Source organism: Cydia fagiglandana, chromosome 11 (assembly GCF_963556715.1).
Source record: "Cydia fagiglandana chromosome 11, ilCydFagi1.1, whole genome shotgun sequence".
Lineage (NCBI taxonomy): Eukaryota > Metazoa > Arthropoda > Insecta > Lepidoptera > Tortricidae > Cydia > Cydia fagiglandana.
In genome coordinates this window covers 10,201,829-10,219,870 of record NC_085942.1, presented here as the reverse complement: position 1 = coordinate 10,219,870, position 18,042 = coordinate 10,201,829, and the positions used below count along the sequence as shown (strand labels likewise).

The 18,042-nt window shown below is 41.8% G+C and overlaps 2 protein-coding genes across 2 annotated transcripts in view; one reads left to right on the top strand and one right to left on the bottom strand.

Annotated features, from left to right (window-relative positions):
• LOC134668980 (dehydrogenase/reductase SDR family member 4) overlaps positions 1 to 18,042 on the top strand; it is a 206,094-nt gene that overhangs the window by 25,389 nt on the left and 162,663 nt on the right. The gene's annotated exons all lie outside the window — the stretch shown is intronic.
• On the bottom strand, positions 980 to 17,615 carry LOC134668917 (glutamate receptor ionotropic, NMDA 2B). The gene is made up of 15 exons (XM_063526420.1): positions 17,228 to 17,615; positions 17,005 to 17,144; positions 16,666 to 16,881; positions 15,745 to 15,982; positions 15,135 to 15,448; positions 14,748 to 14,992; positions 14,101 to 14,302; positions 13,654 to 13,977; positions 12,957 to 13,234; positions 10,735 to 10,837; positions 5,019 to 5,167; positions 2,700 to 2,920; positions 2,132 to 2,232; positions 1,488 to 1,711; positions 980 to 1,283 (listed from the first exon to the last, which is right to left on the bottom strand). Exons 1-15 carry the CDS (start codon positions 17,598 to 17,600, stop codon positions 1,247 to 1,249), a joined length of 3,165 nt encoding a protein of 1,054 aa, XP_063382490.1. The 5' UTR covers positions 17,601 to 17,615; the 3' UTR covers positions 980 to 1,246.

The window sequence follows — 18,042 nt, the reverse complement described above, 5'->3', positions numbered from 1 at the left end:
GAATCGCGTTGAAGAGCCGCGTACGCGTGTGTGAAGGGGGCTTTAAGTGAAGTTTAAGCGGTATCCAGACGGGATGATCAAATCGACCGATTTGATCAGAAATGTAATTGGCGTCAATCACCAATATTAGATTTATGGTGATATTGAGCCCTCTGAATTGAAATAAATGCCCCAATACGAAAATACGGTCACAAATTGGTATTCTTGCGTCCGCACCTCATTTTATCGGCAATATCGGTCATTATCGGCCTCGGAGTAATTAACAATTTGGTTATATCCTCTAAGTTATCGGCGGTTGAATTCGGCGAGCCAATTGGCGTTTGTGTCCGCACGTCCTGATTCGATCAGGCAATTTCATCAGATTGGCGAAAAATTGACTAGTCTGGATACCCCTTTAATTTACAGAAGTGCTTGATCAAATTGAACTTTATAATTTATGGACTACAAGCTCACTACTAATTTTTTTTTGTCAACAAAGTGTGTTCTGGTGTATGTTCTCATCACAATGAATTGGAATAAAAAATACATAGAAATGCTCTATTCTTCTTATTACAATGTTAAGTACATTTAAAATAAAATATTCCTACCTTTTGTGAAAGCGAATGTGTAATCTAATTCCGTTTTAGGGCGTTATCACACTGGCAAGGTAAAAGCGACGAGCCCTTCAAGCAACACCGGCTTCCGAAGGACGACCTACCTCCTATACCTACCTTCGAACATGCTTCGCTGCCTCGGACTTCACGGTCGTGGTTCGGTATGTATATATTATATGTACGTACGGTATGTATGTACGTATATCTAGTTATAGTAGTAGTGCCTAGTGCCTACCCTCTGGCACAGTATAATAAAGAGTACTAACCCTCTGGCAAGGGTATTATTAATGGGGAATTATCATCTTACAGGCACAAGGGTTTTAAAGGAACACATCACCTTATCTTGTCTCTCTAGGGCCGATAGCAGGTAATGCAAAACAAAATAATATTGTCCAAAAAATATATTTTATTGTTAGTAGACAACACGAGGGCGCGCGCCCGGGGCCCAGCCCGCACCGCGCGCGCGTCCCACAACAACGCTTCGCTATCTACGTCCAGCTCTCTGTTTTAATAATTGGAATAATTTATTTAATAATTACAACGTTTTTTTTATCTGTCCGTATTTTTAACATTAGGTATAACTAACTTCGTCTTGTATAACTTGGTGTAAGAACAGCCTTCAGGAATTGAAATAGGGTGGCGCAATAAGCACCTCACAGCACTGTTTCCATTTCGACTCGCGTCCGCTCTCTGGAACAACATTTTAAAATTATAATTAATCATCATATTTATCCAGTGCCTCGTGTGCGAGTGTGTGGGTGTGAATGTGAATACGTACCATACTATATAGATCTGGCAAACCAACAATTATAAGCAGAGAGCCAACCTCTGTTTCGGGCAATACATTGTGATTCAAGTATAGGTACCTACACCTACGTGAATATATTCGCTTACTTAGCTCGCAAGTCGCCGCAGGACAGCGGGCGGTCGAGATCAGGCAGCAAGTCGGCGGGCGCGCGCAGCGTGCGCGGACGCGTGGCGTCCGTGGCGGCGCCCAGCAGCTCGGCCGCGCTGGCCAGCCGCCGCGGCGGCGGCGCCAGCCCGTGGGCCGCGAGCGCCGCCGCCAGCTGGCGTGCACGCGCCATTGCTGCGTCGCGCTCGTGCCGCGCTCGCCAAATCTGCGTATAGGGTAACATATTTAGGTAAGGAGTGAAATATTAAATCTACCCGAACGCTGGACACTTTCATGTTTCACTTGGCATGTATCGGAACATTCAATTTGCACAACTTTGTGCAACTGACATATAAATAAATAATAAATAAATAAATATTATAGGACATTTTTTACACAAATTGACTAAGCCCCACGGTAAGCTCAAGAAGGCTTGTGTTGTGGGTACTCAGACAACGATATATATAATATATAAATACTTAAATACATAGAAAACAACCATGACTCAGGAACAAATATCTGTATCATCATACAAATAAATGCCCTTACCAGGATTCGAACCCGGGACCATCGGCTTCATAGGCAGGGTCACTACCCACTAGGCCAGACCGGTCGTCCTGACCTAAACTGACTGATATAAACTGACCTGTGCTGCACAGACAGCAGATCGGCAGTGGCCACGTCCTCGCATTCCGAAACCTTGCGCTGCCGCCTCCACCACGGCGCCGTGAAACGACAGGGATTGTCCTGTGGAAAAAACAGGCCGTTTAAATACCTATATCCGTTTGAAATCTTTATAAACTATGGAGATTAACATTTACGCGGTTAACATCTTTTAACTACAAGACCTAAGCAGCACCCGTCCCTAATTCTCGAGTTTATGTAATCTTCGATAGGCTGCACTAGCAGCGGTCGGCAACCTTTTAGCAGCCAAGGGCCAAATAGTAGTTACCGAAGTTGACGCTGTCATATTAAGCCCCCTCCAGACTATGCGCGTGAATCGCGGGCGAAGCCGCGAACGCGAGTGTGGAGTCCTGAACGCAGACCTGCGAAATCGACTCCACACTCGCGTTCGCGGCTTCGCCCGCGATTCACGCGCAGTCTGGAGGAGGCTTATCATACAAAATAGCCAGGGAAGTTCGAAATGAGAGGTTTGCGGGCCGCTTGTTGCCGGCCGCTGGGCTAGTGAGTTACCAAGTTTTGGTGTTACTTACCCATCGACAAGGACACAAGAGCGCAACACGGGCCCACGGTGGAGGCGGCGAGGTGGCCGCGCATGTAGCGGAAGTAGACGTGCTCGAGCAGCAGCAGCAACGCCGCCAGCAGGATGCCGGCCATCAGCAGCAGGAACGCCGACAGGAACTGCTCCAGCGCGAGCGGGTCTGACGACTTGTGCTCCTGCTTGTTGGGCTTGCACGTGCCGGTCATCCAGTATCTGAAAGACAAGAATCTAGTAGTTTAACTGGATAAGGCATATTGGGTGGGGGAAATGAGCGAACGGGATAGTCTTATGTATTTTTCAGTAGGAGTAGCAGCGAAAGCGCTATTATTGTTTGTCCTTGTCACAGTCTCACATTTTTTTTATTCCTTACCTTAAATTAGTATGTGTTATGGTGGGCACCAAATAAATTCGACCAATCATAGTGTTGCACTGCCTATGTTTTGTCCCTCACGGAGGCACGCGTATACTTCTATAGGATCCTAACTTCTATGCTGAAATATAAGCGGTATCCAGACGGGACTGATCAAATCGGACGATTTAATCAGAAATGAAATTGGCGTCAATCTCCAATTAAGATTTATGGTGATATTAGAGCCCACTAAATTGAAATATGCCCCAGAACGAAAATACGGGCGTCACAAATTGGTATTATTGTGTCCGCACCTCATTTTATCGGTAATATCGGTTATTATCAACGGTTGAATTCGGCGAGCCAAATTGGCGTTTGCATCCGCACATCCTGATTCGATCAGGCAATTTAATCAGATTGGCAAAAAAGTGGCTCTGGATACGCCTATAATGTTGTGTAAAGGATGGTTTGATATTGTTTTTTGAGGCCTCTGTGAATGGACATGAGCCGCGGTTTGCCCACCCCTGGTCTAGGTGATTGGTGCGCATATATCTCACGCATAACTCTTACTTTATTTCGCATACACCAATCAGCGTGAGCGATCTTCAAGAGCATATCAAAACCACTTCAAAACCATGACAAATTGTCAAACCTGAATCTGAATCCGGGAAAACATTCTTCTCGCATCGGCTACAACGTAGCGCCAAGCAGCGATAAGTGCTACGCCCGTAGAGTTTGACTAAGATAAGTCTGCAGCGATTTTGACAGATCACAGACTGTGCAAGTGTTATTTATAGGTACGTCATAATTTCATAGAAGTTTAATGTTTAAAATTACACTTGCACAGGCTGCGCCATCAAAATCACTGCAGACTTATCTTGGTCTAACTCTAGTATTTCTTGAATGAGTTTAGTAAACTCAGAAGACAGATCAGACTCAACAGTTTTAGAACAAGAAATTAAAAAAAAACCGGGCAAGTGCGAGTCGGACTCGCGCACGAAGGGTTCCGTACCATAATGCAAAAAAAAACAAAAAAAAGCAAAAAAAAAAACGGTCACCCATCCAAGTACTGACCACTCCCGACTTTGCTAAACTTTGGTCAAAAATCACGTTTGTTGTATGGGAGCCCCATTTAAATCTTTATTTTATTCTGTTTTTAGTATTTGTTGTTATAGCGGCAACAGAAATACATCATCTGTGAAAATTTCAACTGTCTAGCTATCACGGTTCGTGAGATACAGCCTGGTGACAGACAGACGGACGGACGGACGGACGGACGGACGGACGGACGGACGGACGGACGGACGGACGGACGGACGGACGGACGGACGGACGGACAGCGAAGTCTTAGTAATAGGGTCCCGTTTTACCCTTTGGGTACGGAACCCTAAAAATCAAAGACGGGCTCTTATTCAACGTGAATCGCGACACAGCAATTACTTACTGTTGAATAACTTATATTATATATAGGGTTGCCAGATGGTCGGGATTTGGCGGGATTCTCCCGATTTTTAGCATGTGTTCCCGATTCCCGACAAAGTGAAACTTGTCCCGAAAAACAGCTTCACGTTATAAAACAATAATTTCAAGTTCCGAACTGTCGCCGAGCAAGCGAGCTGACGTAGTGCCAATAATGTAAAATATCGTTGTTTTTAATATAATCACTTTAATATGAATGTATTTTTTTTTCCCGAATTAAGTCCCAAAATCCCGAAAAATAGATATTATTTCCCGATATTAGCGCCTTTCGATCTGGCAACCCTAATTATATAGTATAGCGTTGTAGCATAGCATAGCAATGAATGAGTTAAAATTTACATTTAGCATTTTCACTCGTTGACCTACTTGCAGTCTGGCAAGAGCGGATAAGTATATATATTGTAGAACAGCAAGAAAGACCGTAAACATCTACTTTACTATTAAGATTCCATCACTCATTTAATTATAGTACCTAGTACTTACCTTCTTAATCTTTCAAGGTCTCCATTAGAACGCAAATCAAGTAACCTCTTGTTAAACATACTGAGATATTTTGAATTGCGTGCAAATGCTAGTCCATAACCAGACATCGCATACCACGCGCCGACCGTCAACAATCGGCAGTCCTCATCCTGAAAAATATGAATTTATATTTATAACGACATTTAAGTACATTTAACTTATTTAAAGTCAAAGGTCCGCATAATGCTACTATTATTAATAGCTTATGTGCCTACCTTAATTTCTTCAGCTAAGTAACATAAGGACCATTCGAACCAAATACGCCACTGGAATAGGTTTACGACTACGATCCCTATACAAGTTTAACACATTCACTGCCCCCGACGCACATGTGCGTTCACCGTCATACAAGTTTGTTCCTAGGCCACGCCCCCAGGCAATGAATGCGTTAATATGTATGTATATACCCATACAACCATTTCCAGTCGCCGTTACGACGCGGTGTAGACACATCTTGTGTCGACACCGTCTGTTTCGGTCACAATTCCAGTCGCAGAGTCGTCGCCGTGTCGACACAGTTACCAGAAATGGGGAAGGGTCGACACATGACACAAAGTGACGTAAAGTGTGGTCGCCGTGTGCACACATTGTTACTAGTTTGCGACTACTTTATGCCAAATCATTCGTTCATTCGTTCATTTCGTTCCTGTCAAATGGAAACTGTCAGATGGAAAAATAGTTAAATAAAAATAAGTGACATTAATACGCCATCTCTAAAACGGATTACAAGACGTAATTATATATTGTTTGCATTTATATTACAATAGGACTTAAATTATTATGGGGAATTAAACTGCTCGAGTGATTTGAAAAACTAAGTGTAATATAATCAACGCGCCACCACATTGTTTTAGTTTAGCCGGAAATGAAATTGTTTACTTCTCAGTGCTTGTGTTCATAAATATATTATTTGATGCATTTTTAGTACTTCGATGCGTATACTATACTTAAATAACAGAAATAACGCTTTACATACTACGAAACTTGTTAATTATGATGTATAAATATGGTTTAAGGCTGAGAAATATTGCAGTCACAAAGTAGTCGCAAATGTTTCGACTTTGTGTCGACTCTGTGTAGACACATGACACGCGCTGTCAAAAGTAATAACAAAGTTACTGGATTTGCAAAATGGCTCCTTGTGTTCATTTGTTTTCAGATATTCTCAAAGTGTAAAAATGATGTGGTCAGAGATGGGACTTAATAGATTAACTGTTTATTTGACTAATTAATGGAATAAAAAAAGTTAATCCTCAAATTTTAATCACGATTAGTTTAGTTAGTCGACCTAACATAGATTGAAATTGAATTAATCTGAACATTAATCGAATAAATTATCGATTAAATCTCGGTTGGAAGTAGACAGGGGGCCATTTTTGTACGTGAAAATAATAGAAATGTCTTGCATGCTAGATGGTAGCCAAACACTTTGTCATAAAAGTCGAGATGGGTGTCGATTTATAGGTTTTAGGGAGTGCCGATTTCGAAAATGATGACCATTTTGGATTCCAAGATGGCGGCCATGCACTATGTCATAAAAGTCGTCATGGGTGTCGTTTTATAGGTTTTGGGGGGCGCAGATTTAGAAAATGATGACCATTTTGGATTCTAAAATGGTGGCCATGCACTATGTCATAAAAGTCGTCATGGGTGTCGTTTTATAGGTTTTAAGGCGCGCAGATTTCGAAAACGATGACCATTTTGGATTCCAAGATGGCGGCCATGCACTATGTCATAAAAGTCGTCATGGATGTCGTTTTATAGGTTTTAGGGGGCCCCGCTTTCGAAAATGATGACCATTTTGGAATCCAGAATGGCGGCCATTCACTATGTCATAAAAGTCGTCATGGGTGTCGTTTTATAGGTTTTGGGGGGCGCAGATTTCGAAAATGATAACCATTTTCGATTCCAAAATGGCGACCATGCACTATGTCATAAAAGTCGTCATGGATGTCCTTTTATGGGTTTTAGGGGGCCCCGATTTAGAAAATGATGACCATTTTGAAATCCAAAATCGCGGCCATGCACTATGTCATAAAAGTCGTCATGGGTGTCGTTTTATAGGTTTTGGGGGGCGCAGATTTCGAAAACGATAACCATTTTCGATTCCAAAATGGCGGCCATGCACTATGTCATAAAAGTCGTCATGGATGTCGTTTTATAGGTTTTGGGGGGCGCAGATTTAGAAAATGATGACCATTTTGGATTCCAAAATGGTGGCCATGCACATTGTCATAAAAGTCGTCATGGGTGTCGTTTTATAGGTTTTAGGGGGCGCAGATTTCGAAAACGATGACCATTTTGGATTCCAAGATGGCGGCTATGCACTATGTCATAAAAGTCGTCATGGATATCGTTTTATAGGTTTTAGGGGGCCCCGCTTTCGAAAACGATAACCATTTTCGATTCCAAAATGGCGGCCATGCACTATGTCATAAAAGTCGTCATGGATGTCGTTTTATAGGTTTTGGGGGGGGGGGCGCAGATTTAGAAAATGATGACCATTTTGGATTCCAAGATGGCGGCCATGCACTATGTCATAAAAGTCGTCATGGATGTCGTTTCATAGGTTTTAGGGGATGCAGATTTCGAAAATGATGGCCATTTTGGAATCCAAAATGGCGGCCATGCACTATGTCATAAAAGTTGTTATGGGTGTCGTTTTATAGGTTTTAGGGGGCCCTGATTTCGAAAATGATGACCATTTTGGAATCCAAAATGGCGGCCATGCAGTATGTCATTAAAGTCGTCATGGCTGTCGTTTTATAGGTTTTAGGGAGTGCAGATTTCGAAAATAATAACTATTTTGGAATCCAAGATGGCGGCCATGCACTATGTTAAAAGTCGACATGGATGTCGTTTTGTTGGTCATGGTCATCATTTTCGAAATCTGCTCTTCCTAACACTTATAAATCAACATCTATGACGGCTTATATGACAAAGTGCACGGCAGACATATTGGAATCCAAAATGGTCATCATTTTCGAATTCTGCACTCCCTAAAACCTATAAGACGATATCCATGACGACTTTTATGACAATGTGCACGGCACACATCTTGGATTCCAAACTGGTCATCATTTTCGAAATCGGCACTTCCTAAAACCTATAAAACGATATTCATGACGACTTTTATGACAACACACGTAGCCGCCATCTTGGATTATAAAATGATCATCGTTTTCGAATTCTGCGCTCCCTAAAACCTATAAATCGACATCCGTGACGACGCAAGTTATCTTTATTTTCAGATCTAACAAACTGCTACAGAATACAAAGGACAAAAAAAGAAGCAAGGAGGTAATGAAACAAGCAAAAATACAGATGATTCCTCGACGCAATGGGATGCTTCTTAAATTGTGTCCAGATTTTTTTGTCATAAGAGTTTTTATTTTTCACGTATTACTCTCACAAGTTCCGTGACATTTCGACCTTGTAATTTTTTAAGTAAATGTTTTTGTTTATCTGTGAGGATCTCACTAGAATAATATAATCAAGGTATGTTTATATTTGATGATTGAAATAGTAACGCAAAAAAATATATATATTTGTGTCTTATATTCCTGCCGAAGACTTTTATTTTTCCTTTTCCTTCTACACAAGTTTGGTCAAGTAATAAGAATTTAGGGCTCTCAATTTTATTTTGACTTCTACAACAGGAAAGCTACGAGGCCATGTTTGGTATCGTTTTCGTATAAATTCGCAGTACCAAATTTAGTTATGGTATCACATTGACACCATTCCAAAGTAAAAACATATAAACTTACTTTCTTTTAAACTCCTCTTCACGCTTAAACTGCTGAACAGTTTTAATTTAAATTTAGTACACATATTTTGAGTCCCGGGACAGGACATAATAAGTTATCTCAAAAATCATCCTTCAAAAGTGTGAAATGAGGTGTAGGGGGAATTCAGAATTGACTTCTTGAAGTTAATACTGTTTAAGTTTAGGTTTGAAGTCATGTTTTTTTTATCATTTTTAGGGTTTGTACCCAAAGGGTAAAACGGGACCCTATTACTAAGACTTCGCTGTCCGTCCGTCCGTCCGTCCGTCCGTCTGTCTGTCACCGGGCTGTATCTCACGAACCGTGATAGCTAGACAGTTGAAATTTTCACAGATGATGTATTTCTGTTGCCGCTATAACAACAAATACTAAAAACAGAATAAAAATAAAGATTTGAATGGGGCTCCCATACAACAAACGTGATTTTTGACCAAAGTTAAGCAACGTCGGGAGTGGTCAGTACTAGGATGGGTGACCGTTTCTTTTTTTGCTTTTTTTTTTTGTTTTTTTTTTGCATTATGGTACGGAACCCTTCGTGCGCGAGTCCGACTCGCACTTGCCCGGTTTTTAACTAAATCAAAGATGTAGACCATCCCAAATTTAATATAAATCGGTTCAGCGGTTATTGATTTCCCGTACAAATTTCCACGCCACTTTTCATACCTTCAAAAGATGATTTTGGTTATAAGATCTATCCTATGTCCTGTTCCGGGACGCAAACTATTTCTATACCAAATTTCAACGAAATCGGTTCAGCGGTTAAGCGTCAAGAGGAGTTTAAAAAAAACCGACCAAGTGCGAGTCGGACTCGCGTATTAAGGGTTCCGTACATTAAGTCCGACTCGCGCTTGACTGCACATTTCTAATAGGTTTTCCTGTCATCTATAGGTAAAGAACTATTTTGTGTATTTAGACAGACAGACATACAGCCGCACGAGTGATCCTATAAGGATTCCGTTTTTTGCTTTTGAGGTACGGAACCCTAAAAAGATTTTTTTTTATTTTGTGGAATGGTGTCAATGTGATACCTTAAATGGATTCAGCAATCCAGATTTATACGAAAACGATACCATACACGGCCTAGCGCCTTCACTGATGTAGATATATCAAGATAAAATTGAGAGCCCTAAATAAACTTTCAAGAGCGGATATCTCAAAAACTATTCAACATATCGAAAAAAATTACTGAATAAACTTGTAACAAATTAAATTAACTTTCATTTTGTATAAGTGGCCATGTCGCTAAGATGCATAGTTTCCGAGATATAATCGAAAAACCGGAAAATGGGCCTTCAAAGCCCCCTCTCTTCCCCCCGCTCAAGGGCTACGGCCGGGGACTTTTGATATGTTCACCTCCTAACTTGTCCAAACCAAGTTACAGAGTCAAAAATTGTGTTCCGAGCATTTCCCTCTACAACTTTTTTGAGCATTCGTTGGCTGACCTAAGTAGCTTATTGCATTTCTTTAAAAACTTTTCTGTAAAAGGTTGACGGGTGTTGGGTGTTTATATGGTTTTGGACGATTATTATCATTTGCATCGCCCATGATGACTTACTAGAATTACTTACGAGCACACGAGACACTAATAGTAGTTTGACAAACCTTGGTTTTCAAGAGGTATTTTATATTGACATTTGCTGTCACAAATTTGCTGTCAGATTTAGTCGCAAACCGCACGCAAAGTGCACACAAATGTGTCGACACCTTGTTACGGAAAAGTGTACACACGGCGACGACACTTTGTTTCGAAACAATTCTAGACACATTGTGTGGACTCTGTTACGACACATCTGTCATTTAGTTACCACTTTGATGATTCTGCGACTGGAATGGTTATATGGGTAATCGTATGCTATTCCTACTACTACACCCACAGTAAAATAAAAACTCACTTGAGATACTAAATAATCCAATACGGTGCCGTCATAAATAAAGGCATCTAGTTCTCCAGTGAGGACTCCTTGTACGCCTGCACCCACTGTGCTGCGATTAAACCTGTGAAAAATACACAAAACGGTTTTTAATGCTGCTTTAAATTTTACATTTCTCAGCACTGAGTTATAGTAATCTATAGAGACGACATATCAAACAATGAAATTGTCGCAATCACAACCTGTACCACGCAACCAAAACGTCGTAAGCGTCATAAAACTAATGGCGCTTACGCGTTTAGTTCGCGAGATTCACGCTCCGCTTCTATAGCCCGCTCCAGACTAAGCGCACGAGTGTGGAGGGGACTTACCCAGCAAACATTTTTGGTCGATATTCCGAAAAAGGCACCTATTTTAGGTCGCACAATTTAGGAGACCAAAATGAGGCACGTCGAATCGACGTCGTGGGCACGTCGAGTCGACATAAATGGGGAAAAAACGCACGTGCCGGCGACGTATTTATTGACGGTAAATTAGTGATTACAACCATTAGGTCAACACTAGGTCATGTTTCCGACGTGGATTCGACGTCGCCACGACGTGCCGCGTAGTGAAAATGTACTAATTTGGTATTCTTTACCACCTTTAGACGTGATGGCGACATATTTTTATCCATATAATTACTCTGCGAGGCAATATTTAGATGAGACGCGATGAAGAGAAAAAGAGACACAAACATTACGCTTATATATTCTTTTCACTCAGAAACAAAATGTCTAACAAGAAAACAACTTTAAGTTGTGCAATGATAATGGCGGCCACTAAGTCATGTAAAATAATTTAGGCCGATTACGCTGATGAAGAACGATGAAATCTAGTGCACAGAAAATTTTTTCGTGGGCTTTTAAAATATTTAAGTTTTCAACATTTTATAAAATCAAAATGCATATATTTGCTTGTAATTGAGTGTTGTAATTGAATATTTGTGTGTGTGAGTGTATTGACTTGATCAAAAATATTGTTTTATTTTGAATATTAGCACAATGAAGTACCGTGCGATGGCACCATTCAAGATATAACAACTTAAATTATGCAATTTCGTATTTAGGATCTCGTTATAATGAAAGAAAATGGCGGCACAACCTTATGGTATTGATAGTACTTTACAAGTGATTTTAACTATATGGTCGCAATTTGGTATCTATTTTATGTAACATTTACCTAAAATTAGTAGCTAAATAGACATTTAATCGACGACCTAAAGGTCTCCGTATAAGAAATAATTACGTCGCAAATACACCTAAAATGTCTTATTAGTACATTTGACCTATTGGTCAGCCTTTGCAGTTAATTTTACCTAATATTTCGACTTATTTTCAACCATTAAGTCCCTGACTTCATGGTCCCCGTATAAGAAATAATTACATCGCATATACACCTAAAATGCCTTATTAGTACATTTGACCTATTGGTCAGGGTTCGAAGTTAATATTACCTAATATTTCGACAGATTTTCAACCATTAAGTCCCTGACTTCATGGTCTCCGTATAAGAAATAATTACGTCGCATGTACACCTAAAAGGCCTTATTAGTATATTTGACCTATTGGTCAGGGTACGAAGTTAATTTTACCTAGTAATACGACTTATTTTCAACCATTAAGTCCGTGACTTCATAGTCCCCGTATAAGTAATAATTACGTCGCAAATACACCTAAAATACCTTATTAGTAGATTTGACCTATTGGTCAGGGTTTAAGGTTAATTTTACCTAATATTTTGCCTTATTTTCAACCCCTAAGTCCCTGACTTCATGGTGTATTTATAGCCCCCTCCACACTCGTGCGCGAATCGCGGCGCGAAGCCGCGAACGCAAGTGTGGCGTCGATGTTCGCGGACAGCGAAATCGACTCCACACTCGCGTTCGCGGCTTCGCCCGCGATTCACGCGCATAGTCTGGAGCGGGCTTATGAAGTAAAATTTACGTTTTATTATCCCTATATTTTGACTTGGAAGTAAAAGTGTACAATACGTAAAATAATTGGTGACTTAGGACGTAATTTTCACTTAAATTGGTAAAATCTTCTTCGAGCCTAGGAAAAAATACTTAAAATGTTTGCTGGGTATGGTTTGATGCCAAAACGGCAGCAACTCATGGCGCAAAATACTGGTTCCCTGTGCCGATTCCATACGTTAGTAATAAAATAATAGTTAAATTTTTATTAGTATGTCTGTCTACTCACTGTGACATATAGGCATGTGGCTCTTGGAAATACTTCGCTAGTGTAGCGTCGGTGTGAGACCACGGCACTGTCCCGAATTTGAGCGGAGGCCGTATCGTCAGGGGCCTTGATATTCGGGGGTCGTCCAGCCCACTCAGTTCATGAAACTCCTCACGTGTTATCATGAATGCCGCCAAGTTGGCAGTGTATATAGCGAGGAACACTACGGCGAACATCGCCCACATATTCGTCATGAAGCGGGCTGTGAATCCACGCGGAGAATCCACATGGACAGAGGCCTGTTGAAGAAGAAAATATAAGCGTACGTCGTCGGATATATATATCTGATATATATGTATAGTTATTTTGACATATAATATTTTTCTGAAGTTTATTCAGACTTTTTGATATCGATTGATATATTAATACAATCGCTCGCACTGATTGGTGCGCGCGAAATAAACTACGACTAGTTAAGTACTACGACTCGTGTTAATGTCATATCGTAACCATACAATTAAGCTTTTAACAAATTGAAAAGTCTGAATACCTGTATTGTTGAACCGGTTAAAAACCCTTTATAGGGCATATGGGTGTTATGTTATTATGCAAACTTGAACCCTATCACTTTGAAATAAAGTTCAAAATCACGTGGAAAATATATTGCCTCTGCCTTATAGCTTAAAATATAGGCTTTAAATTATATGTTGATACTAGCCTGAAAGAGAACCGCCCAAACAATCCAATATGTTCGACATAGCGAAAAACGATTCTGTGGCGCTCGATTTGAATCTTGTCCTGTGGAGCAATCAAATCCGCTCGGCGACAGCCATTCAAAGAAGAAAATGGAGAACGTAGCGGCTTGTATCGCGACGGCTCCGACCAGCATCCAGGACGCCGTGTCGAACGGCTCTAGGAAGGCTGTGGGTGAGATGATGCCGGTTCTCTTGGCCACCACTATTGCCACTCCGGTCTCCATGAAGGGCACGCTGAAGTCTACTACGGCTTCTCGATCGGAGTTGATAATTAAAGATGTTAGGACCTGAAAAAACGTTAGTAATTATCTTTCGACAGATTTCCGTCACAAGGGCAAATCATGCAAGATTATATTTGGGCCTCATCCAAATCTGCTACCCAGATACATGGAAGGAAGAACTTGGATTACCATATCAGTCTTCTTGTTAACGAGGTCCGAGATGAGCCCGTTCCACTTGCCGTGGTGCAGCGTGCCCCAGCGGCCGTCCTCGACCCGCGACAGTTCGTACGTGAAGCCCAACTGCTCCGCTAACTGCTGCAGGAGATCGATGCAGAAACCACTGCAGCATTGGTACAGTGAGCTGTTTCTGTGTGCGGTCCCAGCTTCCAACCTAGGTTAAAAAACTTATACTTGGTCAAGCAAATCTTTTCAGTAGGACTTCTAATAGGACTATAACTCTTCGCGCTTACATTTATTAACTTTGCCGCCTTTTTCTACTGACAAGATTTGCTTGACCAAGTATATTTAAGATATGTTTATTAAACTGTTATTAATAAGGACGACTCGGCTTGCTACTGACTCGGTTTGTAAGTCGCAACCGTGACCACCGCTTGGTCAACATCTAACGCTGGATACTTATTTCACTCTCAGACACCTATTTTGACAGCGACACAAATTGCTATGCTTTTTACGGAAATAAGGTTGAAAAAAGTATACATATTTTTGCTTTGACGGTGACCAAAAAGCGACCTGTTCACCCACCGCATCATGCAGTGGATTCCACCGGGGCTTGGGCCGAAGGTTAAAGTTTAAATAAATAATATAAATAGGAATACCCTGCTACTTCGGCCTCCGGAGCAATTCTGCATATGACACCGCGATCCAAAATGCAGCGTCCGCTTATAGGGTCCGGCGGGGCGAGATTTATGTAAGGAGGCTCTTCTAAAAACGTGATCCTCATGTGGAACTTCTCCGGCACACCTTGCGGCGGCGTGTGTAAACCACCTGGCCAAACTATATCCTTTATGTCAAGGCGCTCTTTTGGGTATGAATTCCACGTCCCGATTTCTTCCCAAACCAGCTGTTGAATATAAATAAAAGAGTGAGAAACACAATCAAGCAAAATTTCTTAGCTTTTATAATCTTTGCATTACCTAATTAATTAAGATTCGGTAGAAATGCAAATGTACCTACGATTATAAAATAAACCAAACTGCACACACCTGTTCACCTATAGCAGGCCTAAGATTCATGATCTTGAGTTCAGCCGCTCTCAGTTCCCCATCGGGCGTGAATTCTATGCTAGGTCTACTCGCTTCGCTTTCCACGCTGACGTTCTTCAGATGTTGGTAGAACCGCTCCCCGGTCGACCAGCGCGCTTCACTGGCGCCCGCGCCACTACAAGATAATCTGGTACCCAGTGGGTGCCGGGCGTTTTCTGGCGCCAATATATACGACTCAACGCCATATGCGAACACCTTCACCGCAGTAGCTATCTCTGCGATCAGCGATGAGCTTGATGTGTCGAAATGTATACCTGAATTAGAAGACTTCATAAGGATCAATTATTTATTATAAAGAATGCAGAATATTAACGACAGTCATAAAAAGAAAAACTGGAAAAGGAGATAAGTATAATTCTTGCCAGATATGCTAACAATTTTTGAGCTATGATTCTAGAGCGAGTCTAGCGGCGTTATTAAAACTATACCTATAGGCTATAGTATAGCCTATAGAGCTACACTTTTCCAACAAAGGATATAAGGTAGCCTCTAGGTACATTCATACATTGGTGTTGAATCAAAAAGGTAAATATGTTGTACATAAACTTACCTAGCATACCTACAGGAAATTTATTGGGCTGCTGCATTGAGCCGAGCACACTTTGCGTGACTATCCATACAAAGTTCTCGCTAGTGAGGTGGAGGTCGCCGGCAGTGGACAGGATGTCGGCGGCCTCCTCGCGCGTCGCGTACAGCAGCATCACGCGCGCCTCGCTAGTCACTAGCTCGTTCAGGTCTGTAGGCTTCTTGACCACTACGGCGTTTAATATTGTAAACTTGAAGCGGTCCTGTTAACACGTAAATCCTCTTAGAAGGTACCGTCACGCTCCGCGATTGTTGCGCCATTTAGGGTCCTAGCTAAATTGGTTGCTCAATACTTTCCAATTTAGCAAGAACCCTAAATGGCATAACAATCCCGTGTGGTGACTCTACTTAATTGTTGGTTGTTTCGACCTGGACCCCTATTCGACAAGCGACGTTTGACGTATCGTGTTGATATCCCGTTGATGTAGGAAAAATCATAAGTTCTCGAATACGTACAATGTCAAAATTTGACATTAACAATCCACAGCTAGGGTGACAAGCAAACTAAACCGAACCACCCTTAGTTTAGAGTGGAGTTTTGGTTAATTTGGTTGTACCAAATGATATTATCCACCGTTGATGGAATCATAACTTAGTATGCGATAAAATCAACTGTTGATTTGACGTGGATGCGAAATCTGACAGTTGTACGTGTCGAATTTGGCCCCTGTGGTCTACGTCGCTGTTCCTACTTTGACGTTGTTGATGAATGATGACGAAATATATCAATAGGCCTATAAATTATTTAGAAAGATAAAGTTTACGAAAGAATGTGACTGAATACGAAAATAAGGGTTTTTAGAAGAGGTCTTTACTTTCATACAACGAACTGCGGTGGGCTAACGATTAGGTACGAAGAAGGTACCTATTAAGTTAATATACTTACTTGCAATGCAGTGACTCTCTCGCGGACGGCTTGAATAAAATCGTCGTGCCCAGCAATAGCTGAGGTAACTACGCTGAATTGATGCCACTTGTATCGCTCTAATATTGATAACATGGCAGCAGTTTGATGTTCTATGGACGGGGCCAGTTGAAGACGCAGGGCCGCGTGAGACGCCCTTTTTTCTAGGCCGCTATTATCAGCATTCCACGCAATGACCTGCCACAAAAACACATTTAGAAATTATTTTGAATCGTGGACATAAAGCTTTCGACTATAAGTTCAATCTAATACAGTGAGAGTCACTACATAGATATGCAACCGAACAATAAAAAGCATTACCGGTATGCCAAGATATCCGGCGAGTTGTAGAAAATACTGTGCAGAGGCAGTAGAGCGCCCGTATTGTTCATGATTCATAAGATAAAGGATAGCAGACACGTTGACTGCTAGGAATTCTTTACATAGCGAGTCCAGGATAGCTGAAAGATGTGAAAATATAATGTTGAAACATGTCAAATAAGATTACTCTATAGACTTGTTGATGATTTGATACTACACTTACACATTGGACTAGGCGTAAGGCCTTGCATAGAAAGCGTAACGTTCAGGCGCACTTGCGAGAAGAGTTTCAGTTTGCGCGGTAACTTCGCGAGCGCAGCCTTCTCTGCCTTGGTGTAGTCTCGTGCGCCGAAGGCCTTGTGTGGCACGACGAGCGCGGCGGTGATGGATGAGGGCGCGCGGGGCGGGGGCGGCGCGGGGGAGGTGCGCGGGCGCCGCGTGGCGTCGCCGATGCGGACGCCGCCGCCGCGCGCGCCGTCCCGGCCTCCGCCACCCGCTGCGCTGCCGCCGATCTTGATGCCGCCGCCGCGCTCCGCCGCCGCCGCCGTCAGCGCACTCAGCGCCGCAAGCGCCATTACGAATGTCTGCGCCTGCATCGCCGCTCTTGATGCTGAAAAAAATAACTGATGTACTTAAATTTAATTTTGCACGTGTTCATTATCAAAATATTGTGTTATTAGGCCCGCTCCGAACTTTTTGTTTCTAATACTTATATTCGAATGCGTACAGAGAGTTCTGAAAAATATGTGGATACAACGGTGAAGGGATGAATATTGTGATTCATACATTCAAAAAATTCTTGAAAGTATACCTATGTAAGTCTGTTACGAAATCTCAAGATTAGTTATGTAAGATGTAACGATTGGCATCTTGGCTAGGCACTCAGGTCGTTTAGATTTCAATGCGTTGCCCTCTGATATCGATCTATATCTACTGACGCAGCTGACTGTAATAAAACTAATAAACTCATTTGCGGGTTTCTTCAGATGCCACAAAGTGGTTCTTTTCATATCTTTCCGATAGAGCCCAGGCAGTCCG